The sequence below is a fragment of the Porites lutea genome, chromosome 10 (genome assembly GCF_958299795.1).
Source record: "Porites lutea chromosome 10, jaPorLute2.1, whole genome shotgun sequence".
Lineage (NCBI taxonomy): Eukaryota > Metazoa > Cnidaria > Anthozoa > Scleractinia > Poritidae > Porites > Porites lutea.
In genome coordinates, this window is record NC_133210.1 from 32,486,190 (window position 1) to 32,513,167 (window position 26,978).

Here is a 26,978-nt window from a genome sequence, read left to right on the forward strand (position 1 = left end):
TCTTAGCATACAGTCAGAAAGATCGGTTCATACTAGGAGTTTTATGCCTACGCTTCCTATTAATACACTCTCGCCATTTTGGACTTGAAATCCTAATCTTCAAACTCATTGTTGATTCATTTTTCCAACAGATTTTGACGTCTAACATCAAAATTCAAGACATCGAGGTAAGAAACTGCGTATTCTTTCGTTTCATAAAGTGTATCTCCCCTCCATAGAACATACAAATCAGTTCAAGTGTGAAGACCGCGGTTAACTCGATGGTGGAGCTTTACTAAGAAAAGTTTCTCTGTGTATTCATTTTCCTTTGAAACATTGCTATGTTCCAAGCACTGATCTTGTATAAACTGTTTGTGATCTGAAAATCATTTTACATTCATTTTGAATTATCCTTGAACGAGGTTGTATAGCTTTTAAATTAATCCTGTTTTGAGGTGGACCGGCAGGTTTTTGGATCCAGATAGTAACAGTATAGTAAAAAGTTCGCACAATTCGCAGTTGATCAGCGATTAAGTATATCTGATGAGTACAGACAAATATTAAATAGCCTTATGTTTCCCTTGGCGGTGTTCTATAAATTCCAATCTTCTATGATATCGGATAGCAAAGATTTTAATTCTTCCTGACATTTAGTGGGAAATGACAGGAAGATTTTCATTTATGCATTAGAAAATTCGCGTAGCAAAAACTGCCACCAGTGAAAACATTACACGCCATGACTTAACCTTAACGTCTCCAGGCGGAAAATATTAAGTAAAGTATAAGGTGTTTTGGGTTTAGCTTCCTGCCTTAAAGCGTTTACCTTACCCCATATCGGGATAATCTCTATGCCTTCAGCTAGATGATTTCGGATACTTTACACAAATTGGATTAGGTATATGAAACAGTAGGATAACAGAGGTGATAGGTTCGAACCTTCAGATGGATCTGTTCTCTCGCTCATAAAAAGAATACAAGGCAAATCTCTAAAATAGCAAATTTGAGAAAATGACGCCAAACCGAAATCAGGAACAAAAAAACTGATTTTATTTTATTGGGTTTGTCCTTTCGAGAAATAGCTTGGAAGATACTGTATATCCAGGAGAGAGGCCCGGTTCCTTCGCCCTCCCCCCTCCCCCCCCCCCCCGAAGGGGCGAAAAACTTTTTTTTGAGACCGCCCCCTGCACATCCGAAAGTTTGGATCCGCCATTGCAAACTTTGACTGAAAGTGTCTATTTACTGAGAAATGTTAAATCATTCATTTTTGGCAGACAAACCAATATTTTTATCTGATCGATTTTTTCTAAAACAGCAAAAGTAAACCCTCCGTGATTCATGAGGCCACGCACCTTTTTCTTTAAAGTCCCTAAAGAAAAAATATAAAAAGAAAAATGTCAAATTTCTAAGTTATATGTTATCTGATTGACATTTCGAAGGAATCTTCAAAACCAGTTACCTTTGCTCATATTATGTATGAAAGGATCTTTCAGTCAGACATAAACCTATCGATATTATGGATTGTTCCAGCATTAATGTATGACTGCTACGACGTCTGCATGTAGACTATGACCGACCAGAAAACTCGACCTGGGTGTAGAGTAAAAATGTTGTATGTTAAGAGACACATGAATCATGTACTTATCGTGTGGCACGAAATTTTTGCGAGTTCTAATTTTTGCGATTTTTCCAGCGATCCGCAAAAATAAGTTCCCGCAAATAAAAACTATCGCGAACATTTTTTCCGCAAAAATTTACAATACTAAAACATCGTGTTTGTTCAATTACAACGTGCGTCTTTCATTAAGAAACAAAACAGTATACAATGAATTACTGGTTTAATCATACTTAGGGTACGCATACCGTAGTATTGTTTGAAAATATGTATTTCTATTGCACTCACTTTATAACAAAAAACGAAAATATCATCGATGCTGGGTACTTGGTACTTTCTGAAAATCGCAAAAGTTAATTCCCAGCAAGAAAATTCAGTCTGTCCTAATCGCAAAAATTAGTTCCCGCAAACTTGACACAAAACTCGGGTGTTACGAAAACTAAGACCCTCGAAAACTAAGACCTAAGACCTAAGACCCGTCTTAGTTTTCGAGATTACCCCTCAACTATCTTTGCATTGTAACCCGGTGATCTCCGGGGTGGCAACGATAAAAACAAACGCTAGAAAAACGCAATGTAGCATATTCTCCCTTTTTCACCCTTTTTATAAAAGCACTTTTCTATCTATGACCTGGCCAGAAAAGGAAAAAAAATTCGTAGTTTTGAGTGATGTTTAACCGATAACGCCGTTGACCACTTAATAGCGATCAGCCATTCAGGTCGCAGCGATATGTCAGCCCGCAACGACTCCAGTGGAAAACCAATTTTATGACTTTAAGGATAAACAACCAAAATTATAGGGGTAAGGCATATTTTCAGTGTACAATTATACGTAGGTAGTCTATAGCTTTCACCCGGGAGCTTTCATCCTCTTCTTAAAGCCGCAATATTGATAATGTATGTTTGCAAAACGGTCGTAATTCGACTTTAGAAATTTTAGAGATTGTTTTGGTGGGGGTCTTAGTTTTCGTAATTACGAAAACTGAGAGGGGTCTTAGTTTTCGAAATTACGAAAACTAAGACCCCTAAATTTGCCGTTAAATTTGACCTAAAACTCGGTAGAAAGGATCGAACATGATATAATTTGACAGATCAGACCTATTTCGGTTACAATTTGACTTTATATTTCGACGGATTCGATTTTAGGGGGTCTTTGTTTTCGTAATCTAGAAAACTAAGACGGGTCTTAGGTCTTAAGTCTTAGTTTTCGAGGGTCTTAGTTTTCGTAACACCCACAAAACTCGCCAATCCGCAAAAATTTCGTGCCACACCGTACTTTCCTTTCTGTCGACCGACCAAAAAATTAGCTCTGTACAGAACGAAAATATCTCAGTAATGATGAAATGCTGAAAATGTGACATTACGTCGGTGTTAGCTCCGAGATAGTACAAGGAGGAAACTTCCCACTATCTGAGAGCAAGAGAGAATGAGCCTGGAACGGGCCACGCCGGTGGGCAAATGGGATATGGGAGGGAAAGATCATGTGACGAGCATAAGATAGATAGATAGATAGATAGTTTATTAAAATATCGAACATGGCAGTCCGTAGACTGAATTGCGTTACAATTACTTAAAACTAAGATTAAATAAATTCCAGAAATATAAATACTAATTGAACTTATAACAAAAAACATTTCTATAAAAATGCGAAAAACTCTCTATGTATAAATAGGTACAAACTAGTCCAAAAAATTATGTACACATACTTGGAATAAAAGTGTTCTTAAAACGATTTGTATGTGTACGGGGCATGGCATAAGCCCTGGACTGTCTTAGATTATGTCTGTGTTCTCTCTTAGGAGGTAAGACAGGCACAAGTTTGTGATCCGGGCATGACGTGATAGACTAAAGGTGGCCAATCATATGATATGACGGTACAAAGGACTACTAGCGAATGACCCTTTCATTCACGAAGAGGTTTCATAAGTGTGGTATCGTTTTTACACGATTACATCTTCACAGATTCAAAAGTTTGAACTTCATTACGTTACATTTAATCCAGTGAACTGATTTTTGAAATTGTAGCCTTCTCTGTTACAATTGCATGTAAACCAACAACCTTTTCATTTGTGTTCCAAAAACAATTTCCTGCTACTTGAACCTAATTTACGCGATGTAATCCACATACATTGAACTTTAAAATGTTAAGATTTTATTTATGTACAAGAATATACTTCAATATGTCAAACATAGTTCTGCTTTTTCATTATCCTCTGCACTTTAGTCGGCGTTAATTTGGAACCACCACAACGTATATTGTCAAGTGAGGGTTATCATTTTATGTTAGTAGGGCCGGGCTGCCCTTACATTGTTCGGCTGCATATAAGGAAAAGGTGAACCTGACTGTTGGTCACATTTCCTGGTGCAAGGTTCGAAAGCTATCAAAGCCTTCTTCACATGTACTTCATATGGTCTAGGATAAAATCTGTAAAACCACCCATGTAGTTTTTAGACTACGAGTAGTCCCCCATTTTTCCTCAGGGATAGTACAGCGAGCGAAACGCGAGCGGGCGTGAAAATTGTCGCCTTTTCTCGCGTGGGGTGATCTTCACCCGCGCTCGCGTTTCGCTCGATCTACTATCCCAACCTCGTTCCCAGGGTTCTCTCCTACCCGCCCCCCATGGGGGCGGGTAGGAGAGAACCCTGGGAACGAGGTTGCTACTATCCCTGAGGAAAAATGGGGGACTACTCGTAGTCTATGTAGTTTTCGTGCCTTTATATTTTCGACCCGGCTTAAATTTTAAATAGCCTGATTTTCTGCTAGAGGATCCCTCAAGACGTCCTCAAGCAACCTGACAACTTCCAAGCTCTATGTTTGGCGTCCCTAAGATCATCATATATCTTACCAGCGTGCGACTGAAGACAAGGTCAGAAATCAAAACCACAAGAATTTAAAGAATAAAGCAAGTTTTTGTAATAACTTGAAGAACCCGCCCACATCCGGAGGCCGGGCGTGGTGCACGGTGTGGTCTCCTGGAGGTTCAAAAAGAAATTGACCTCTGCCGGGATTTAAAAACTTTTTGTTACTGTTCTGTGTGGTTTGCAAACATAATTGGACTGTTCTCTCTCATCCTGACCTCTTCAGTAAAAGATTTACCTTCCTTATAAAGCTTCAAGATATAGAAAACTGTAAAGATAGACCTAAGAAGATTTATTTCCACCGAACGATGTCAATTTAATTAAACCTTGCCCTTGTAACAGTCATTCGTTCCCAAAGCGCGCGCGTGAGGCACGAGAAAGCGTGGGGCGCCGATGAGAAAGAGCGTAAAACAAAAACAACGCCGAAACAAACAAGAACAAAACAGATTCGCTTTCAAACGCTATGCTTACACGCGATTCACACGCTTTGGAAGGAACGGAAAGCTCGTTATTACGCAGATATACCAATTCTCGTGCAAAAAATTCGCTCTTCCAAACGATTATATTCTCTTACACGACCAACCTGGGAACAGAAGAAACTTTTCTCGTGAAACGTTCGAGTGGAGATAATTATAAGAGGGAGGTGTATTCCAAGGCTAACGCAAAAAACATTAAACGGTAAAATAGGAGCTCAAAGAATGATTAACATCAGAACAGGAAGATAAGCAACAGTGATTTCCGCACTCAAACATTTTTCCTTTCTTGTCAGCTGTCCCATTACTTCGTTCGAGCTGCTCGGGCCAAAAACCGACTACAACACTGTATGTGTAATTTTCCTTCCGACATGGAGCGGAGAGTAGGACAATTCGTGATCACTAAGGTTACTGCTGTGTTTAAGTATAGTTTAGTCCTTATTGCTGATAGTTTTATGGGCAAAGTTTTCTCAGGAAACGTCAGGTCAACCGCGTTTATCTAAGATTTTGAAAGTTTTTTAGACTAATTTAGACTTCTTGACTTAAGTTAAGGTTATCTTTATTTCTCCAGTTACCTCTTCAGTTCTGACGTAAAAAGTTCAAAAATAGCAGCCAGGAGTTTTTAGACGAGACTGTATTTGCGGATGAAAAATATTTACTGTGAACACATGCAGTCTCTGTTGTGTTGTGACGCGATGACAAAAACTCGCTTCATCATTTATAGCGCCTAAAGAGAAAATGCCCTTAGGTCGAAATTTGAAGACCCGCTTTCCTAAAATAGCGACAATCGTCTCCAAGAACGATAAGGTTTGGGCAGTTATGCATCAAGTGATCAAGTGACAGCTCTTGATTGCTCCTTCTGCTTGTCAAAGATTGAGACTTCCTAATTTTTGATTCTACGGACGAAATCCTGTAACCATTCAAACAAGACCTCTTCCGTAGCCGTTGAAATGGTGATATTTGTTGTTCATATTTTAAAATTTGAAGTTAGCTAACCCTAACCCTAACCCTAACCCTAACCCTAAGATTTTTCAAGAACGTTTTCCATGTGCTTTCCAGAGGGGCTATTAAAAATTCGGTGTGATTTTTATGATAATTGTTCTTCAGACCGAAACAATGGATCTTGTCGGATTCAATTGCTTTTGGCGTTTCCGGTGTTTTTCAACTCAAGAATTTGCACTTCTGCAGATGCCATTATTTCTGCCGTAAAATCGTTTAGACGCGCTTGGAAAAAAGATTTGTTTTCTAGCGTCGTGTTTGTTTACCACGCGAGAGAACGCATATTAAGTAAAATCTCGCATAGAAACCACGCGTACGCGCGAACGCTCGATTAATATGGTGTAAGGTCATCAATTTACTTGTCAACTCAAAAAACGCAACTCGCAGTTTGATTGGCTAATGTATGACCCTGTTGTTCGGCAATTGTTTTTACAGGAGTTTCCTTTCTGGTCACTTTAGCGTATGTCCATTTCGGTTGTAAATGTCCGATTACGGTCTTCTTTGTCTCGCGTGTTGTTTTCACAAACATGTGTAAAAGGTCCGTGGACCCTTACTAGAGACCACTATCGTATAAGAAGGAAATTTCACTTGGATCTATCGTCTTTAATGTGGTCTTCTTATTAATAGGTTCTACGGTGTCATGTTCATCGTGTGGTTGTGCTGCTTTTTCACTCTGTTTCAACGAGGTAAGTTTTCAGCGTTTTCTTCCGTAATTATCACGCGACTGCCGAAAGATCAGCTGAAATCGCGGCTTAAAATCAGCAAGCTTTTGTGTTTTTAAATTCCCTAAATACATTAAACCGGTGCGATTTCTAGTCGCAATATACATGGACCGTTCAATATTATTTATCATCGCTGGATGAAACCAACCACTACCCTAAGTTTTGTGCTACAATATCACTTAATCTAAAATAATGTACTTAGTTTTGTTCACAATTGTAACAAGCTCATTTGTGGATTTTACTGCAGTCGAATGGAACTGTCCTTCATCCACAGATTTCTTGAATCAATGTAAGTCTTCTCTGGGCATTGGAGAGAGATCTACGCGTTTGTTTATCGCGCGATCGAATCTTAGGTCGAGTTATCGTCGACCATAATTCTCCTGATGGATTTGGCTGGGTTTATTATAGCGCTATAAATGCTCGCTTCTTTGAAAGCGCTAGCGCAAATTTGAATGTTTGGTGGGTGATTTTTCCTGCTGAGGATTATGGCGTCATAATTTATAACTCGACCTTCCACTACACTGCACGGTACAGCTGAGTAACTAAAGCGTGGACAGAAGATGTGTATTTCAACACGTGAGAGCTAGAGAACTTCAAAATTCTTCAGCTTACGATCGTATCAGTTAAGCAATAGAGCAATAATTATATATTGCCTAGGGCTACTCATTCGATTAAGCTTAGAACTTCTTCTAATCGATTGTTAAAATTCGCCCCTAGAACTCGAAGACTATATAAATTCGCCTATTTCCGCCCGTGTTTATTTCAGGTCTGGCACAGGGATCTTCAACGAATCCCGATCCAGGTGGTGGAAAAAACCCACCTTTGGAAGTCAACGTGAAGCTAGGATCAGATGTGATTTTATTGTGTGATGCTGTAAAGGATGACCAAGTATCTCAGCTTCTAGAATGGCGAAAGAACGGCTCGAAAAGCCCAATCTTCATCAAGTTTATGAACTTCAAACCTCACATCGACTCGCGTTATTCCCGACGCTTGCATATGATCAACAATTCGGCTATTTTGCTCTCTAGCGCTAAGAAAAGTGATGCAGGAATCTATCGCTGCCGAACAATGCAGTCGGGTGGCGATAACACGATTATGAATCAAGGAAGATGGATTGTTTTAAAAGTTATTGGTAAGTTTTAATTATTTGCTGTTTTTGTATAATTGCAAATCGAGTGGAGAGTACGTAGTCCGATATATACAGTTGTTGAGAGCGAAAAATCGTTTTTTTTTTAATAAGTTAGTTTACCAATTAATGGAGTGGTTTTGTCGATTTATTACGAGTGAATTATGGGGCTGACCTAATTGTAATTAATAGTACCTGAAAATAAGAATTTATCAAATTTTCCGGGGGTAAAATTCCCTATTTTTCCAAATCTAGCCTATTTAAAAACAGAAGCTAATGGATCGATACGTCTCGATCGAAAAGCTAATAAAATGTAGCGAGCGAGATGATCGTTCGTTCGTTCGACTCTTAGAAGCGTTCATGCAAGTCACGTATCGGTGGTTTTGACCCGCTGTGATAGTGTGTAGGCCGGACAAGAGAAATATTTTTACGCTTTGTGTATCATCTTGTTGGCCATCATATGACATTAGTTTCATTGTATATTTCTGGCGGTAACGTCATATTACTCGCACGATGGAGTCTCTGCATTTAAATAGATTCCAAAATCAATCTGATATCTTTCTTCTCAGTGGAAAAACTAAAAATAATCAAGGTAATAATTTGAAAATTTTCAAACCGCTTCTCCTCCTCCTCAACCGTATCATAGCATTTTATACGCCCAGTGTGTCGTGTTTATTCATGTGGTCTATATTGTGAATATATTAAAATGCGGTATAAATTCCTGAGCGAATTAAAAAACGCGTTTTCGAGAAAGAAAAATACAGTCCTCCTCCACGAAAAAAACATTGCATCAATGTTTATTCGATAAAGCAAAAATTATTAAACAAATCTGCTTCACCCGTTATGGGTTACAAAACCTGTCATATACTTATCAGTCATTTGCTCTCCTTCAGTCCCCTACATTATGAAAGACGGTCACTTTGCCACTAAACATATGCATTTAACAAACTGTTAAACTAAAATGTTCCAAAGGTTTCCTGCCTCATTCTACTCAAAGGGGCTCAAAGGAGTGTTTGGGTCAGAAGTAGGGCAGGGTATATTTTTCCGGTTTGCATCGTCTTCGTTATGCAAAAAACTATATTTTAGTGTACCCATATAATGTGGTTATGATCTCCATACTTTCAGCACGGAAAACCCGTGGAATGAACAGAAACCAATGATATGTCGGACAGCAAGCTTCCAAAATATTTTTTTATGTCATGTAATACCAAAATTTTAACAACAATCCAAAACTTTTTATTACGAGGTCAGTTGGAAGTTATCTTCGTTTAGGAGCGGCAAAACCTCTTCCGAGCTTTGCGACTTTGCATTTTGTATGCGCAAACCGCTATCTTAATCCCTTGTAATTGAAATATGCATTGTGGTGTAGAAGCCCCAAGTCACTGCAATATATTAAGGGCTTAATTACTATTATTCCGACTAAGTATCAAACCTAAGCTCTGACTTAAGTCTATGCTGGTTTCCCAAAGTGTCGAAAAATTTTTTTAAGTAAGTTGAATTCGAACTTGGTGCTTTTACCTTGTTGAGCGAGTCTCTCGTGGTTTTTTCTCGTACATTATCTTACGAATACGAAAAAGCATTATTGGCTTTCTTTTGTTCGACTTTTCACACCTTCTTTGTGTTGAACAAGAATGCACAAACTGGATAACGAAGTCGAGAATTGAGTCGTTTTTCGACCGTCCTTCGAAGACTACACTTTCCTCTTAAAAAGTTCTTTGTGATACGATTTTGAAGTTCACTGGGCATGTGCAATGTGCAGATCAAGACTGGCTTTTAATGCTCAAAACCGTTTGGCTGTTGTATTCGAAAGTATTTGAAAAAAATTACAACAATAAAACAGCAAACAAGCGTGGTGTCCATTTTTGTCAAAACTGTACTTTGGCTACTGAATAACAAGACCGCTTTGAATCCTTTATTTGGTGCGATGCAAATCTAGTTAACAAGTCAAAAAAGCGAAATGGGTGAACAAGGATTCCGTTTGAGCCTCTGACATTTGTCGTGAAAAATTCCAGTTAACCACATAAAACAACCCGCAAGTTATTTTACAGCTCGGCGTCCAGTAAAAGTTTTCCGCTTCGAGCAAACACGTTCCTGATTTAATATCCTCTGTTTAAAAAGGTTTTACCTCATGTTTGCTAAAGCACCGCCATTTTGACAGTTTGTCTTTGTGTCACCGATGTTTTCATTTCTCTTACAACGCAAAGCTACGAAGCGCTTTTGAAATTCATTTTTACCCAACTATTTTTTCTTTTCTTGATTGTTCTTTTGTTCGACATAACGCCGATATACAAAACTTAACCTTAAAAACTGTACCGCACAATCTAGTTTCAACAACAGCGGTTAATAATTACAAACCTCAGGAAATCACAAAATTCACTTTCAAGATGCAATAACGTTTGTGTTTGTTCAAACAAAAAACAAACTGAGCGACATTTTGTTTCATAAAGAAAGTACACGAAAGTGAGGTTACCATGGCAACATAGCTTGTCTATGTGATCAGAGCAGAAAGACCTGTCAACTTTGAGAAACTAATTTTGAATAATCGAACAATAATACTACTCCTGGGAGGTTCAGTTTTGTCAGATGACTTGACCTTAAGCCCGGAAAATAAATCCACTTGAAGAATTTTCAAAGAGGCGACGGTTTATAAATAATTTTGTCAATAAATGATCACGGAAACTAGAAGTACAGAGTTTAAGTTGGAGATGTGGTGGAGTGCTTTTTTTCGTCATACACATCCTAGCAGAAGCAAATTACTGCAATTACCACGAACCTTGTGATTAACGATAATCCTTATTCAGGAACAAACATCTAAAACTTTCAAGATTTAACAGACAGTAAATAAAGGTGACTTTCAAACTTTCCAGTAACAGTGAATATTTAAATCTCGGTCAATTACATTTTTAACCCACGCTTCAACTTCCCATGTCAATTATCTGCTTTTGACCACTCTATTCGAAATTTTTTCTCTTTTTGCTGTTCTCTTTATGAAAATATTTCTCTAAATAAACAGATCCCGCTCTAAGGTAAATTCTATAGTGTAACTCTTGATTACTTTACAGCGAAAAAGCAAACACATTTTTGCGCCAGCAGATTTTTCCCACACTTCTATAAACTAGGAGTGTCAAAACAATTACAGAAAAGAACCTTAATTGTTGTTTTTGCTTAATTCTTGTTTAGAGTTTAACGAATTCAAGGGGTCTGATCTACTGATTCCTGAGCCTACTCTAGTCAAGTCCGAAAAAAATGTTAAATTATTACCGCGTTTTCTTATCTTTATTCATGTTAAAACCAGGTAGAGATATTATTCGAATTGGTAAAACTCAATAGTTAGCGCTTCAGATCAGAGTATTGAGTTCTCAAATCAAGGGTAGCCATTCAGAGTCTGACTTGAGAGAAAAAATATTCACTATCTCCTTCTTTCCTTTCCGATCTTTGCTTGGTGTCCTGCGGATCAACTTTAGGTCGAATTTACATGGAAAACTCTTTAAGTACGAAAGAGAACTGTACACAGAAAAAAGGGGGTGAATTATTAAAGCGAGTCGCTTTGTTGCGTACCAAAACCTAATTTAATCATTAGATTTCACTATTATTCCTTGCAGCCTATTTTTATTTAAACTTCCTTAGCTTTAATCAAATTCATTGATTAAAATAATTCCCACTATTTCTCCGTTTCATTTTTCTCATTGGTGTATGTTTTGGTCTTTGACTGATTTCATCGGTTCCTTTATTGATTGACTTGATCACACATATTATTTGCAAATTCATGTAACTAATCTTTCTCTCAGCTAATAGTCGTAAACCCTTTCGCGTGTCTTTTTTCCTTGTCAGTTTAGACTGATGAACTGAAATAAAAGGCATTTCCTGAAAATATCATGAATGATCAACACGAGCTGCACGCGCTGCTCATGGGTTTCTGCACATTCTTTTAAGAGATTGGCATCTTTAATTCTGGTGTTGTGCTCTTTTTGCTTTGAAGCCTGCTTTCCACCTGTTTGGAATCCGAGAGTAAAAGTGTTCGAAGTAAAAAATTCAGCAAAAATTTCAAATTTCCTTGAGTAAAATTCTGAAAAAGAAATAGTAACATTTGAAAGAACTGCCAAAGGGTTTTTTTTTTTTGAATAGTCACAACGGATTTTGTCTCTCTCTCCTCCTTTTTTGATTTTACTTTTTAACGCTTCGCGCGTGGTTCTGAGGAAAGAAAAACGACCGCTCGCGGTCTAAGCCTGTTCAAGGCTCCAAGATCATACTGCAGTCGTAATGTAAAAAAGTGATGCGAAATACGCACGGGGGCTGGGGAGAGAGAGGTCCTATTTTTTTCCCGCTACCGCCCACCTTCCTCAGATCGCGCGCGTGTTATTTTTTACTTGGGTTATTTTATTATCGCGACGTCCCTACTGGCTGTCAGCCTCGAACAATGTAAGCGTCCTTTAAGAATGAAAAGTTGAATTTTCAAACAATCCGCTTTAAAATGCGAACTTCCTTCATGTCGTTTGAATTCCTTCATAAACTTGTGGAGTTTTTACCCATAAGATTGGTATAATTGCAGTGTAATTTTTTTCTCGACAAGAGAAATTTGCCATTTTTATATCCATTTGCTCTACCAGAAAGGCTTGCTACTGTAAACGCCGCTTGTATTATTTGTGATATTTTCAGGAATGATTGGCACAAAACGCGAAGGGGGTTCTTTCTTAATCTTATAATAACTTTTAACCTTTTAACTTCTTTCTTTCTCTCGCTGTATCAGCCCCTCGACCAGTTCTAGTCCCTCCCTTCTTCCTAAAGAAACCGCTGGATAAAATAACCGCTAACGAAAGCGATTCTTTGTCTCTACCATGCCTGATTGGGGGTACACCGGAACCGGAAGTGGAATGGTTCAAACACGGGGCACAAATACCTTTTGAGCGGGCTTCTGTCTCAACTGGGAGTCACGTGCTTTCAATAACAGCCCTTGTACCTGGTGACAGCGGTCGGTACCAGTGCTCCTCGTTCAATTCCGTTGGGCACCTTCATCATGTGTTTGAAGTTACTGTTCAGCGTACGTAAGAAAAAATTTTCTAAAATGCAAATTCGTCAATGCACCATACAATTATCACGTTCGTATTCAGACCACCTTCAGTTATTTTCAACTCTTCGTGATTTTTCTTTGACGGAAAGAGCTTGCTCCGTTCTTTTTGCTAGGGAAGAAAAGTAACCTCTTTACCTTATCATTTTTCAGCTCTCAGCACGGACTTAGTTTCTTTTCGTTCGAAACTTTATTTTGCCTTGGTTGCGCCCAGTTTGAATGATTGGAAAAGGCTTGAGCACAAAAACAAATTTAAGACTACTAGAAGTAGCCAACAACCCAGAGAAACAAAAAGCGTTTTCCTCCAAACCTTTCCGAAGCAGCCCTTAGAATAACTCTTTTTCAGATCGAATAAAACTCTAGTTTATAAAAACGCAATGCTTATATTACATATCTAACAATCATTGAATAACTGAAAGATTATTGATTACTAAGAAAGCCAAATATAAACCAAGATTGACCCTCAAGCCCGGGGGCTTCAAGGGTCTAAATTAAGACTGCCTCAGTTTGTTCTACACGTTGCTCCTTTCAGCGTTATTGATTTCTGTCAAATATGAAGAGTTGAAAAAGTCTGGGTGATAATTTTACACATATGCTAATTACTTACATGTTTTCCTTCGTTCACTTTTGCACCTTGAAAATTAGCTTTTTTGAAAACTTGACCTTGTGTTGATGATATCTAAGAATAAAGAGCTTGTGTAGAAATTTACACGACGTTACTGTTTTTTTATAATGCAGAATTTCAGCTTAACCTCAGCGGCTACTAGTTATCTTTAGTTATGTGATACTGTTTTCTTTTTTACTCAATCGTTAATATGAGGATAATCTGCAATGACACACTTAATATATTATTCACAAGCTCGCACGATTGTGTTCCAGTTTTTCATAGGAGGTCAAATTAATAAGTTTATCTGATGTTTGGTTTGGGTAAAACCCAAGTTGGTTGTATTCTATTGACATGAAAACATTGTCTCGCTGTAAGAGATAGATATCCATTATATTGGGTGCTAACAGCTGAAAAGATTCTCCCACGCGAATATCAGAGTGAGCTCGTTTTATAGATCGTATACTTGAAAATCTTCATTATTTGAGCAATGAGAAGTCTCTGGCATCAGTACTGTTCATTATCGGTGCGTTTTAACCACTAGCTTTCCTTTCTTGGTACTTGATAGCACATATGTATGGACGCGCGGTGTCCTTTTTTACCTTTAGTAATTTGTTTTTCCTTTCTCTAATATTGTTCATTTTTCATTCCAACTTTGTGACACTTTAAAAATTTTTTCCTTCATGTTATATTGTTTCTATTCTTATTATTTTAATTGGCTTTTGGCCAGTGCAAGAGGGATTTTTTGGGATTAAACCCTCGCAATGGAGACTAGGTTAGGACCACTGCTATAATTCCGGCCCCACTTGATATGTAGCTAAAGAACATGTAGCAGCCCTTTCCAGATCAAAGGCGAGCATCAAAGAAATAGCAACAGTACTTCCTTTTTTATGGAGAAGGATTTATTCCTAAGGCACATTTTTAGAATAACGTACCTTACTGGACATTTTCAGGAGAGAACTTTACATAAGCTGAAAGGATGGAAGTATCTAGACCGAGAGAATCCAGCGATTACTTTTCACCGCGATCGCCGACCGCGGTGATCGGAATCGGAAATTATTACTTCAAGGGCGTGATTTTGAACTACAGTGGAGGTTTATTCAAAATGTAAGAAATGTCCCAGATTTCCTGTTGACGTAGATCTTGCAAAGTGCTGATAATTATATGTTGTGCATGGTCATAACGGTTCCAGCTATGCTACAGTAGAGAATGTAGAATAAGATGAAATAGTAATATGAGGTGTTGCAATTCATTTTCATTTTTCTCTGCGATGTTCCCTCTGTTAGGCTACACAAGTTTTTGCTTAAAAAACAGTCAACAGTTTCATCTAGGAAATTTTTGTCAGATTCTTCAGACTCCTCTAAACGCCGAATAATTTCGAAGGCTGTTTTTCTCGACGTTTAACCCTCTTTCTTAGCTGTTCTAGCATAATCTTATTCATGGCGACAACCTAACCAAGTTTACATGTTGTTGATATTCAGTGTATTTCAGGACCCCGTTTGGTTCCTTTTCAATATGCTTGATGGTTTTTCTTTAGGCACATTGTCACTATAAAATTAAATCTGCCAAGGTTGCGGGTGATAGGATAACCTGCAACATCAGACTTCCTTTCTCAGCGAAAAGCAAGCGCCGGATCGGGAAATCCTTTTACTCTTTATAACCAGATGAACCGTCAGTTTTTCATTAACACCATGAGAATACCCACATTGAAGAAAAATCCGAAACCTATTTTTAAAAAAAATCCTGGGAAATATATAATGTCTTGCGTACACTGCTGAAGAAGTTTCATATGAAAGGATATATCGTAGAACTCCGCTTATGGACTTGTAAAGTACGGATTATAAAACTTGTCCAAAAGGGTGAAGGAATTATTGTTTCAAAGTGAACCCTTGTTTCACTTCCTAATTACCCAATTAAACACATTTTTCATCCACATAAGTGTTCCGGGCACTCTAATAAGTCGTCTGTAATGATTACCAGAAAAGCTCCTTTTGCTGTCCAGTTTTCTGATATAACTATTTAATCTACTTAAGTGGCGCCAAACTACAGAAATTAGCGTTCTTCTTTTACAAGAAACAAACTTGAAAGTGATATTACGAATATAGTCTTTGGAGCCTTATATGCTTTAACAAGTCTGGTGCCTTTATAAATATCCTTAATGAGCGATTGTCATTGGCTTGTCATAAAAGTTCAAAAACAGATTTGACAGAATTTTTTGACATTAATAATTCCGAGAGGCCAAAAGCGTTTTGAAGAGTTTACTCATATTCCGTCTTCGACTTAAGACGGAGTTCCGCACGGAAGCTCGTGATAATTTCCTCGCTTTTTAAAAGTGTTATGGTCTAAAGAGATTCAACAACGTGTTAGAAATGTGGGAATCTGTTGTGGAAACGAGACAGAAACGTTGGATCTTTAAATTTTTCATGATGGTCTTGAGCATTAGCGTGGGAAGATTACCGGAAGGTATCAAAAGATGTTCTTTTATTTTGTTTACTTATTTTGATATAGCTCATTTGAAGCAAGTCTTTCAGTGATTTTTTTCGTTTTTCTCGCATTTTAAAGTAGAATTTTTAAGCGTTAAGATTTTTAAATCACATGAGACACATAATTTTCCTACATGTGTACTAAACAGTTACGGAGCGTCGACAGTGTGTTTAATTCTACGCAATACAGTTAATAATGTAGAAAATAGCATGTCGCATATTGTACTTTCGGCCTTTAAATCGAGGTTGAAAACTTCTATAAGTTTCAGCTATTTTCTACAAGGCTGCTATGTTTGTTTAAAGTCATTCTTGGTTTGTTTGTTTAAGGGAAATTAATCTAGTCTCCAGAAATCCTCAACTTAAAGTAAGCTTGTTCTGTTTCATTTTAAACTGAAAGCCAGAGAGAAATTTGTGGCAGTATTTAATTCATTTTTTCTTGTTTTATCTCTGTTCTTGCGGATTTTGTGCACAATTCTGTGGTTATTTGTCGTTTTTGCTTTTGCTTTTAGCTGTTGGAAGAGTTTTATTCTTCCCTGGTACACTGTACAATATTATTTAAATAAGCACTTTAGATCACCAAGGATTCGTTTCCGCTGTCTTCTCGATTACTTGCACTATCTATCGTTTGGAGAAATTCTCGCAATCAGTCCTTTTTTCAAAAACTGTATAAAGGTTTTTGAAGTTTTTTTTTAATTTTCTCTCCATAAGGAGAAAAAGCATTCATGCTTTCACAACATACACTCAGTTAATTGTCGTAACACAGGTGACCCATTCTCATATAGGCTGCTGAGTATCCTGTGCTTAGGCTATTTTAATTCGCCGTTACATCATTCTTACTTTCGTAGTGGATTTTTTCTCCAGGAAAAGCTGGCTTACCGTCTCGTCGTAAAGCAGTAGTAGAGAAATACCCTACCGTTCTAGAATGCCTGACGGACACAAATCTACCGAGTGAGAATGTTATTTACAGTTGGACTAAAGACGGAAGCGACGCCACAACTGATCCTCGAGCAACAGTCATTGCATCCGGGGCTTTGTTCATCAAGTCCACCGTCCGTGGAGACTCTGGTGTTTACCAGTGCACCGCCAAAACGTTCGACTCCAGCGGCTTGGTTACCTATCCAGGAGCAAAAACATTATTGGACGTACAATGTGAGTTTATAATCAAGGTTCTCTCATTCAAGCCTGCCAAAGTGAAATGATGAGGTTGGGGTGGGAGAAATTCTCTTCCTTTTCTTTTCCCTCAAGGCCCAAGAACCTTCTTAGAGCCTAGGATTTGATGGATTAAAACATAATCAAATGTAATCAAGAAATCTTCTGTATAATGTGATCTGTTTTTTTACGTGTCCATTTCTCCTGTTGTTACTTCAGTTCCCCCTACGATTGTTGACATGCCAGAGAGCGTAGCAGTTCCGGAGGGAGCCGACGCCCGGTTACCATGTGTTTCCACGGGAAATCCGACCACAGACTTTACAAACTGGACACGACAGGGTGAAAGTGTTCGTTCAAATCCAAGGTTTGCCGTGTTGGAGAAAGGCGCTCTGCTGATTCAAGACGTCCGTCGCACTGACGCTGGGGAGTACTCTTGTACTCCATATAACAAAGTAGGCTACGGAATGAGTAAGACAACAAGGCTTGTTTTGAAAGGTAGGTGATCATTCGAGGCTTATAATAGGAATAACATTTCTGAAAAAAAAAAATCGAAAGCCAATACAGGATTAACTGCTAAACTACTGCATGTCTTCCCACAGTTGTTCCAAAATTTATCGTTGCTCCACCAAGCATCATGACACTTAGAGTCGATGATGACGTCACACTTTCCTGTGAAGCCACTTCAGAGTCACCTCCCACGGTGACATGGGAACGCGAGGGTGCTCCCTTCCCACAAGGCCGCACGGTCAGCAAGGGCGGAAAGTTGGTCATCACGGGTATACAGAAGGAAGACTATGGTGTTTACACTTGTATTGCGAGCTCAGACGATGCACAGGCCAGGCATTCAACAACCTTAGCTGTTATATGTAAGTCAGCGGTCTTAATCCGACTCTGATGGTCCTTGTTTGTCGGCTTGTGTTTTTGCCTCCCACACGTTAAAGCTTTTGGGGAAGGTTTAATAAACTATGAACTTAGTTCTGGCTTAAAATGTTTATCACATTATCTTACAGCGACTCCCAGCAAACCTACGATACGATATGTGGACTTCAATGGTTCAACGGTCGTGATTAAATGGCAGCCTGGGTACGATGGAGGTTATCCACAGCAGATGGAAGTCTGGTATCGACTATCTTCAGCCAATGACTACGAGTGGCGCAGTTCCTCTTACCTCCCACCAAGCGTGACGTCACACCAGATCCCAAACCTCCAGCTGGATCAAATGTATCTGTTTAGCGTCAGAGGTATCAACCGAGAGGGAGCTGGGCACTTCAGTGACATCGTGGAAGCAAAAGGGTTACCGCTGGTTATTAATCATAACTCTAAAAATTCGGGTAAGTTAAGCGGCTGCGAAAATCATTTGCTTAGGTGAGGTGGATTCCAGGTACATAGGAAAAACGTTCGACCTAGCAGTCTTGTTTTCTCGATTTAAGAGACAATTTCAATGTTTTTTATTAATATTGAGCGACTGTAGACAGGTGTCGGCATTGCGGGAGGGTTAAAGTTTAGTTTGCCACTGAATTGTTTTGAAGTTTTCATACGACATATTGTCTTATTATTGGTAAGTTAGGTTACAACCTTAACGTTGTTACACGAGATTTTTTTGAAAATAGGTTGCACGAGAGCTAAAGGGGTGCAAAAAAGAGTGCTCACTTTGCTTGATTGTGATGCTCAACTGTTTTGGTTCCCAGTGGCGTGTATTGTTCTGTCCAACACCATGACGAAACATTTCACCGTTCTAAATATCCTTCTCAAATATTTTTGGTGCTTCCAACAGATAAACCTTTAGCACCGGAGAATGTTATTGTCAACATCACCAAAGACGGCTACTACATCAGCTGGAGTCACGCAGCTGTTCCCGGCCGACCCCCGGTGGAGAAATTTGTCGTGGAGTACAAGGAAGACAAAGATTCGTCTACCTGGCATGTTGCAGATTCCGCTGTATCAGCGAATCGCAGGGTCTACTTGTTTACAACGGAAATGGCAGAGGCAGAAAAGAGCTATGATTTTCGCGTCATGGCTTTTGGAGCGAACGAGTTCAGCGAGGCTGCGTATGTTTCAAAGACATATAACATTGGTGAGTTCTCATCTTAATTTGGTTGCGAATTTTTAAAATATTTTCGACTTAGCACAATTTTTCTTACGTTTTACCGTTGTCTTGTTTTCAGCCACCCCAGATTTTGGTGCGGGTTCCAAAAGCAGCGACGTAGTTCCAATCATTGCAGGAGTCCTGGGAGCCATATTTGGTGTTTTCTTGCTTGGCCTGCTTTACTTCTGCTTTGTTCGTAAAAGGAAAAGAGACAGTAAGTTGCAGCATTGTTCAAATACTCACTATCCCCCACCCCCTCCCTTCCTCTGCTACCGTCAGGAGCTCGTTTTATCCTGATCCTCATCTCATCCCACACCTATCACCCACTGAAATGGCAATATGGTGCCTTTTGCCTTGCCTAGTCCTTAGGCCTCTTCATTCCGCGCGGTCTATGCGTTTCACGTAACGTTGTCCGAGCGATGTTTTCGTCTCCGATACGTCACCGAAATGCATTGACCGAGATGGCTTGGGAATAACCCTCCCCACCCCCTGTACTATCAGCACTAGTTAGAAACTGACATTTGTACTGCGAAGAATCATGTTATACCTGAATAATTATATGTAACACTTACCTTTTTTCCTGTATTAAAACCAATGACTTCCTTATTTGCACTAGCCCTCCCTACCCTTTGAATAATAACAAGTCGCTAAGGCGAATTAAGCAATCACCACCTTGACAACATTCGTTCATTCCTTGTTGTTTTAATCTTCTGACTAACTATTCTACGTTTTTATCACAGAATTTGATGTCCAGTCTGGAAACAAGAAAGTTCAATTTATTCTCCCAAGGTTAGTTATAAATTTGAACGCTTTTACGTGGTTTTTCTCCGATTTTCGAGACTGATGATTTTGAAATACCTGACTGAGGCACCCATTTATCGAAAGTTCCTTACTAACTGAGTTTCAGTGTTGCCCTGTGATTGCGTCACAAAGACACTGTCCAGGATCTTCTGAGTATGGAATCAAAGGACGGCCTTCCGATTTAAAAATAGGGAAGTTTCTTCCTTCGACTCCAGCACGATGGAGCTTGCTTACCCATGTTAGAAAAGGAATATTTCTTAGCCTGAACACTAACTTATAGAACAAAAGAACTGTCGGAAAGAAATTTATGTCTATATCCTTTACTGACATTTTTATACAGTTTAGCTGTTTCTCTGAACGGACTTCGAGTTCTATAGTCGAGCTTCTTGTTTTCCATATCTCACAATAACTACAGATCGCACTGGCGCGCACGCGGGCACATCAATTATAACAGTTAACTCGCTGCGAGAGTTAGTTTAACTTGTCCATATAGATTTAACGGATATTTGACGGTATAAAGCGAAAGAAAGCATTGTGTAGCTTGTTTTTAGCATGCTGAGATCGCTGCAGGAATCATATGGAAGATGAGATGTGAGCTGGCGGCAATGATAAATGTTTCATCAATAAGCGCTGCAAAATCTTCAGTACAACTCTCAGGTTGATTTAATTTGTCATTTTCTTGGTCTGAACGCCCGTATTATCAAAAATAAGATGGACTGGGTTTAAATTTGCGACTTAATTGATTGTAATGAATTTGTCCAAAGTCATGGAAGAATTCTGCTGAGGATTTGTTTGTGTATGGAGTAATTAGAGTCGGTAAAGAGATCCCATGTTTTTATTCACACCACACTCTGCGACTCTGTGTATCTTTTGTATAATTTATGTTCATGATTAGAAAGTCATTCAAGTCTGTTGGCTTGTCTTCCAAAAAACGGCAGGTGCCTCGTGCCATTAACATTAGAAGACACTTTTCTGGTGGATTACCAAAAACCGAAATTTAAGTGACTTCGTCGGGTTCGTACCGAAAAAGTTCCGTTAATGTTGCCAGAAAATTTAGAGTCGTTTTTAGGAACGTGAAGTGAGTTTTTTAAACCTAAAAGACAAACTTGCAGCTATTTCAGTGGTCGTCATTCATCAAGTATAGCTGTCAAAAAGTGAAATATTATGGATATGTGGCAAATTTTCAGCTTGGTTTTCCAGTAGAGTTTCTTCAAATCACAGTGGTGCATTTTTATTTTCATCCTCGAGGAGATTTGAATGGGCTCATTATTGAGGTATTTGCATGGAGGAAGATATTTCATCATTTATTTTGTCTTTAGACCGCTCGCTGATACAACAATAATGTCTTGTAAATTTGGCAAACGTTTTATCTGTATAGCCACCTTTTCTTCCTCTCCTGGACATCATATTATCTTTGGTTTTGAACAAGAAGCTGCACTATTTTTTTTGATGACCTGATTCTGAATCGTATTTCTCACTCCGAATCTTTGACAATGATTGAGATTCTATCTTTCCCTTCCTTGATCAAAATCAGTTGAACCATTCTCAGTATTGAAGTACAAGCTCTAATAAATCTTTTAAAATCTTTAATTTTACAGCTGCTGTGTTAGAACTTTAACAGAACGATAAGAAACCTAAACGGTTGGAACCTATTTGTGCGCGGTTATACGGAGAATCAATGGAAATCGTGACCAACTCAGATGAAGGCCATTATAAAACGGCTCTGGCCTTTTCATTGGCACAGTTTTTTTTTTTGTACATATTTTGCATACCGAAATATATTATTTTATTTCGTTATTAAATGATTGATAGACCACGCATTTTCAGTTTCAAGAAGTGAATATTTTCTAAACAGTCGATATTCCAAACCGAGGAATGACGCTGTTTAAATTTTGAAAAGTAATTGAATTTGCACTGTTATTTATTACAAATAGACGGTTACATATTCTGATTACAGTGGGAAGGTTCTGCTAGAATCAACAACAAATTTTAGGAAGCGAGAATTAATAGATGAAACATAGCAAACAACATAATAAGGAGACCGAGGAACTCATTGCAAATTAATGGGACGTTCACAATATTCCGATGACTTATTTGCTTAAGTAAAAGGCTCTTTGGCATTCCGGATCTATTTGAGACCGGAAAACTGCAGCTATTGTGATGAGCTTCACAAACGTGACGAAGGCAGTCGCTTGTGTTCACTTCGTTCGCAAAAATTGATCTCCTTTAAGCTATCTCTTCCCCTCTCATATAAAGACAAAATAGAAAAGGTCGTAGAACTTTTGTCAGGTGAAAATAACTTTTATCCAACAAGCTTGAAATGGCCAATTCGTATTACAAGAGATACTAATTATTTTTTCTTTGCTTTGCTCAGCTCAAAGGAGGCGTACGAACCCGAAGAATCTGATGAAGATTTCCTTGACGCCGAAATCAAGCTTCGACCAGAAGCTGTCCGATTTATTCCCGATGTCCACGGCGAAGACAAGTACGATAAATACCCGAAGACGAAGCTAGAAGAAGACTTTATCTTAACTGGCCATGACGGTCGCTATGGTGGTGATATGTTGCGATACGCTGCTCTGGTTAGCTCATCACCTTCACACTCGCCAGAGATTTCCTCCCAAGACACTGTTCTGAGTGATAAAGTTCGTTTCTTTGGAGATATGGAAACTCGGGACGGGATGTCAGCGTGGTACGACTGCACTCTCGCCAAACCTGCGTCCCGCGAGGTACGGGATTCATACGATCAGTTCTGTAGGCAGCTTGATGTCGGGTCACGGGACTCTATGCAGTCCCCGATAGGAATTACTGCGCGAAAGGCTTCATATGAACACTTGGGATCCAAGGTTGTCCCAAAGTTCGGCTCTAATATGAGTCTGCCGGAAGGAAGGAGTAGTGCCTTCTCTCGAAATCCTCGATTTCAGCCCATAAAAGAGGAGAGTCCACGAGACCGGGATGTCTCGCGAGGCAATGGGACGCTTGGGCGAAAACAACCTCATCATTGGTCGACGCCGGCGGTGTTCACAAAGCGATTGGAGGATACAAATAACAACAGTGATGAAAAAGGTTCCGATACAGACTCGGTAGACTCTCGGAAACGAGGAAGGAGAGGCACTCGGCATCGCCCCCATTCACTTTACGAAGGTAAACTTCGGCCCATCTCGGAACAGGATTCAGATCCGAAGCTGCGCTGCATGTGCGATGAAGAGGAGTCAGATGATTGTTTGAAGTATTCGGCACCAGCGGTTCAAAGTTCTAATTCGCTGCCAAGAAAATTTCCTGACACGCAATCCTCCTACCTTCATCTCGAAAGATCAGAATCTCAAAGACTTTCCTTCACTGATCAACTGAAAGGTTGGAATGTTCCCAATTCTGGAAGTCCTTACGATTCACACCCACACAAGGATAAAAATCCTCCAATCGATACGGACTCGGAGAATAGTGTTTCTCCGGCAATTTCTTTAGTGTCGCTTTCGGAAACAGAGAGTGACCGAGAAATTGCAAGAAAACTTTATGATAGTAACCCGAATGCGATAATCAACAGCACCGCTGGTGTCACCCTTCCTCGAGCAGTCACGAAGTTAAAGTCACTCGATTCCGAGTCCTCTTCGGATGAACGTACGGATCAGTCTGAAAGACCTTTGCCGCCTTCGTATAAAGAGAAGAAGCCTGCTTCAGTGACAAATTTGAATTTATCTTCAATGGAACGAGCAGACTCGATGGATCAGCTTAAACTTTGCGATCCCTTCTTTCAAGAGAGACGTCGCGTATCGAGATCCTCGTCAAATGCATCCAGCGGGATTGGTTCAGTTCAGGTTTCATCCAGCGAGACAAACAGTATTGATTCACCTCGGGATTCGCAGGCACGAGTGAGCTACCGAACATCCAGCAGCCGACCTTCGAGTGGATATGCTTCCTCTCGGGATAGCTACAGTCCCGACCACCTACGGCCGGGTGATCACTCAAAAAGATCATCAGTCTCGAGTAATCGGACTTCCAGCGGCCGCGCTTCGAGTGGTTACGCCTCTTCTCGGGATAGTTACGAAAATCCCGACAGACTACGACCGGAGGATTTTTCCAAGGTTCATGCGCGGATGCGGTTGAGTGGCCGAGGGACTCGGTGCGATGATCCGTATGAATTTGACCCTTCGTCAAGTGAAATGGACGATTATGAAACGGAGGGTACTTCATACAATCCTAAAGTCTACGATGAAATAATGGCGTTACAGCAGGAGATGGGAGTGAACTTAGACGGAAGTGATTCCAGTAGAGAGAGCTTAAAAGAAGTGGAGAAACTCTCGAACTCAGAACTTTTAAAATATTCTCCTAATGTGTCACCTACGAAATACAAAGTAGATTCATATAGCGACGCAGAAAAAGATCAGCGTTGTTCCAAGTTAATAAAAGAATACAAGACAAATAAAAGACTGCAGGATGTGAAAGGGCAAGGATCAAGCCAAATCTATCGGTCATGGGATCTTTGAAGGAAATATATAACAAACGTTGTTATATCATAAATAATAAAAAATTGGTCTCGCTTGGACTTCCAGGTGCTCACATTCACCAATTAAGAGCTCATCACTCTTCCTCCACGCATCTCAGGGGTAACCAAAAGCGGAGTGGCCTTCTGGCACACCATGGATACTCGTAGTTACTCCGGAACGGGTAGTTAAAGTAACTACGATGGTGATAGCGTTAACAATGCTTCCACAATGCTTCACTGCCTCACTGTTATACTATGCGGGTGCGGTTAATGCGTTAAGCGCGCGGATTAATGAAAGAAAATGATCAACGTCTCCGCAAGGCGTTTTTTTCCATCGGAAGTCGTCGCTACAAGTTCATATCCGAGAAAATTCTTTTGGTGGAAGATGTCAAATAACTTATAAATATCCTGAACTATTTTTCCAAGGTACATTTTCCCCTGGTCGCAGTCGTGGTTGCTCTCTAAGGTTCTAGCGTCTTGTGAAAAAGGAGAGAAAAGTGTCAGAACAATTTTTTTTCAGTGCGTTTTGAAGGTTGTCCAAACGGTGCTGCCATCGTGTATCCAAGATTCAACCTGTTATGCACTCGGCCTCGTTTTGCGCTTGTATTTCTCATCCTTGAAGCTTATTACAGCACCTTCAATATGCTTTGGCTAGGCCACTAGCAAAAAGTTTGAATAAGGCCGAAGCTCCTTTCTTGAGTGGTTAGACACGTACGAGTTAGAGAAATATTATTGCATTTCCTAATTTCAGAGTTAATTTTTCTCGTTCTGGTTTAAAAGAGATTACAAAACAAGTCTTTTATTAGACATTTATATTGTAGTAGATATGTAATATTTGCTTTAGCAAGTAAATTCGTTTGGTATTTAAGTGAATCAGTGAAGATTTAATTTATATTCATCAGGTGTAACTAACAGTGTGATGTTGTTTTACGTTGGTAAGCGTTCTCTTGTAATCTTACTAACAAATGTTTTTGATATAAGAGGCTTGTTATAGAAGGGTCGCGCCATTTTGGCGGTTCTTTTACGCGGAGTTTTGCTATTTTTTGCAATTCTGTTACACTGAATCTTTATTTGTTGCCGTTTATTACTCTGCCTGAAGAACTGTATGATCTTTTTACCGCGGGCTCGGCTAATGATTATAGAATTTGTTAAATATGTCTTTTGGTTGTGCTATAGGCTTCGTTTTAACTGTGGTTTCTTTTTTATTTAAACAGACGTTTTGTAAGAACTGTTTTTTTGTTTGAGTTTATTTTAGCCTTAACTTCAGAAGTTCCAGGGGAATTTCATTAATTTTTAGTGTAGATAGTATGTCAACACAAGAGTTTTCGTCTCGGCTGAACGTAAGCAGTATTAAATAATCGAATATTTTGCATAATTATTAATTGTTTTTAAACGTGTTAAGAGTTACATGAAAAACAGCCTTAAATTAGTTATCTCTTGTAAATATTTGTAAAGATGATATTATAACAAAGAAATATTCGCTAGTTTTATAAGCGCAAATTATTGTACTCAGATGAGCTTTTTAAACTATAAGCATTGTCTTTATTTTCTAAGGAATCATTTTCGTACTTAATATGACTGATCCGCATAGCAGTTAGCCCTTTAAGCCTTAACAATTATCAGCATCCAATTTCTCCTTAATTACCACTGCATGGTTAAATATAAAGGACATGAGAATAGAGAAATTATCATTAAAACTGAGGTATCACCACCGTAGGAAGTTAGGAGAATATCTATGCTGATACTAGGGCCTTAAGAGTAACCTGAAGAAATGATTGCAGATGGGAATTGATGATATAAGGGGTAATTTTGTAAATTTTTATGAGAACGGTTTAAAATCTGGTGTGTGTAGCAATGTAAACAGCTGAGTGAAACAATGATTGTCACGATTTTCTTACAATTACATTATAGTGAATTTCAACATTTTTCATTCATAAAGGCATAACCGAGTTTTACTGTGTAAACTGAAATGAATAAAATAAACATATTTTAAATTTCTCTTTGTGTCGCTTTTCGATGTTCGGTCGTAAGGTATAAATACAATGGCAGTCTTTTGGTCCATATCTCCTGTTAAGCTCCTGTCAAAAACTATAGCTTTCATGGGTTACCTTGGCAACAACTCAGTTCTATTTCGTTTTTCTCAAGGTCTCTTAACCCGAGATTGCGCTGAGAGGTTGGGACTTGAGAGACTTTAAAATTCTTCTGCGATTTGGCCATTATTTTTCAATAGCTTCTTATTTTTTGGTGTAGACTAACAAATCTAGCATTTATCGTTTTTCACGGGGATAGAGACACCCAGCCTCACATTCATACAGCAGATTACCTTACAATATTTTTTTTACCCATGTAGCGCAGTACTTCGTAATGCTTGGGCAACCTCCGTGACACAACCCGCTTTGTTGATAGGAGAAACCCTCCAAGTTGTTTTGGTGCTTTTTAGGAACTACTAAAGACTTCCTTCCGAGTTAATGTTACAGAGCGCACATCGATTTCTGCAAGTGTATTTTGTACGTGCGTTTATAAAATTAATTTACATTC

At 39.0% G+C, this 26,978-nt stretch overlaps 1 protein-coding gene across 2 annotated transcripts; it reads left to right on the forward strand.

Annotated features, from left to right (window-relative positions):
• Nucleotides 1–125: 125 nt before the first annotated feature.
• Nucleotides 126–26,438, forward strand: LOC140951250 (uncharacterized). Of its 2 annotated transcripts, none has more exons than XM_073400486.1 (11): nucleotides 126–167; nucleotides 6,549–6,607; nucleotides 7,410–7,775; nucleotides 16,783–17,070; nucleotides 17,290–17,565; nucleotides 17,670–17,936; nucleotides 18,081–18,401; nucleotides 18,845–19,144; nucleotides 19,236–19,370; nucleotides 19,897–19,945; nucleotides 22,332–26,438. In XM_073400486.1, exons 2-11 carry the CDS (start codon nucleotides 6,562–6,564, stop codon nucleotides 24,439–24,441), a joined length of 4,158 nt encoding a protein of 1,385 aa, XP_073256587.1. In that variant the 5' UTR covers nucleotides 126–167; nucleotides 6,549–6,561; the 3' UTR covers nucleotides 24,442–26,438. The 2 variants fall into 2 exon arrangements, with proteins under 2 accessions (XP_073256587.1, XP_073256586.1); XM_073400485.1 differs by lacking the exon at nucleotides 126–167 and adding an exon at nucleotides 6,365–6,459.
• Nucleotides 26,439–26,978: the final 540 nt, after the last annotated feature.

Excerpts from the sequence above, each read along its gene's own strand:
- LOC140951250 (XM_073400485.1), top strand. Across the intron at positions 7,776-16,782 it reads GATTGTTTTAAAAGTTATTG|GAAAAGCTGGCTTACCGTCT; the intron begins GTAAGTTTTAAT and ends TTTTTTCTCCAG. Across the intron at positions 19,145-19,235 it reads TTCAAAGACATATAACATTG|CCACCCCAGATTTTGGTGCG; the intron begins GTGAGTTCTCAT and ends TCTTGTTTTCAG.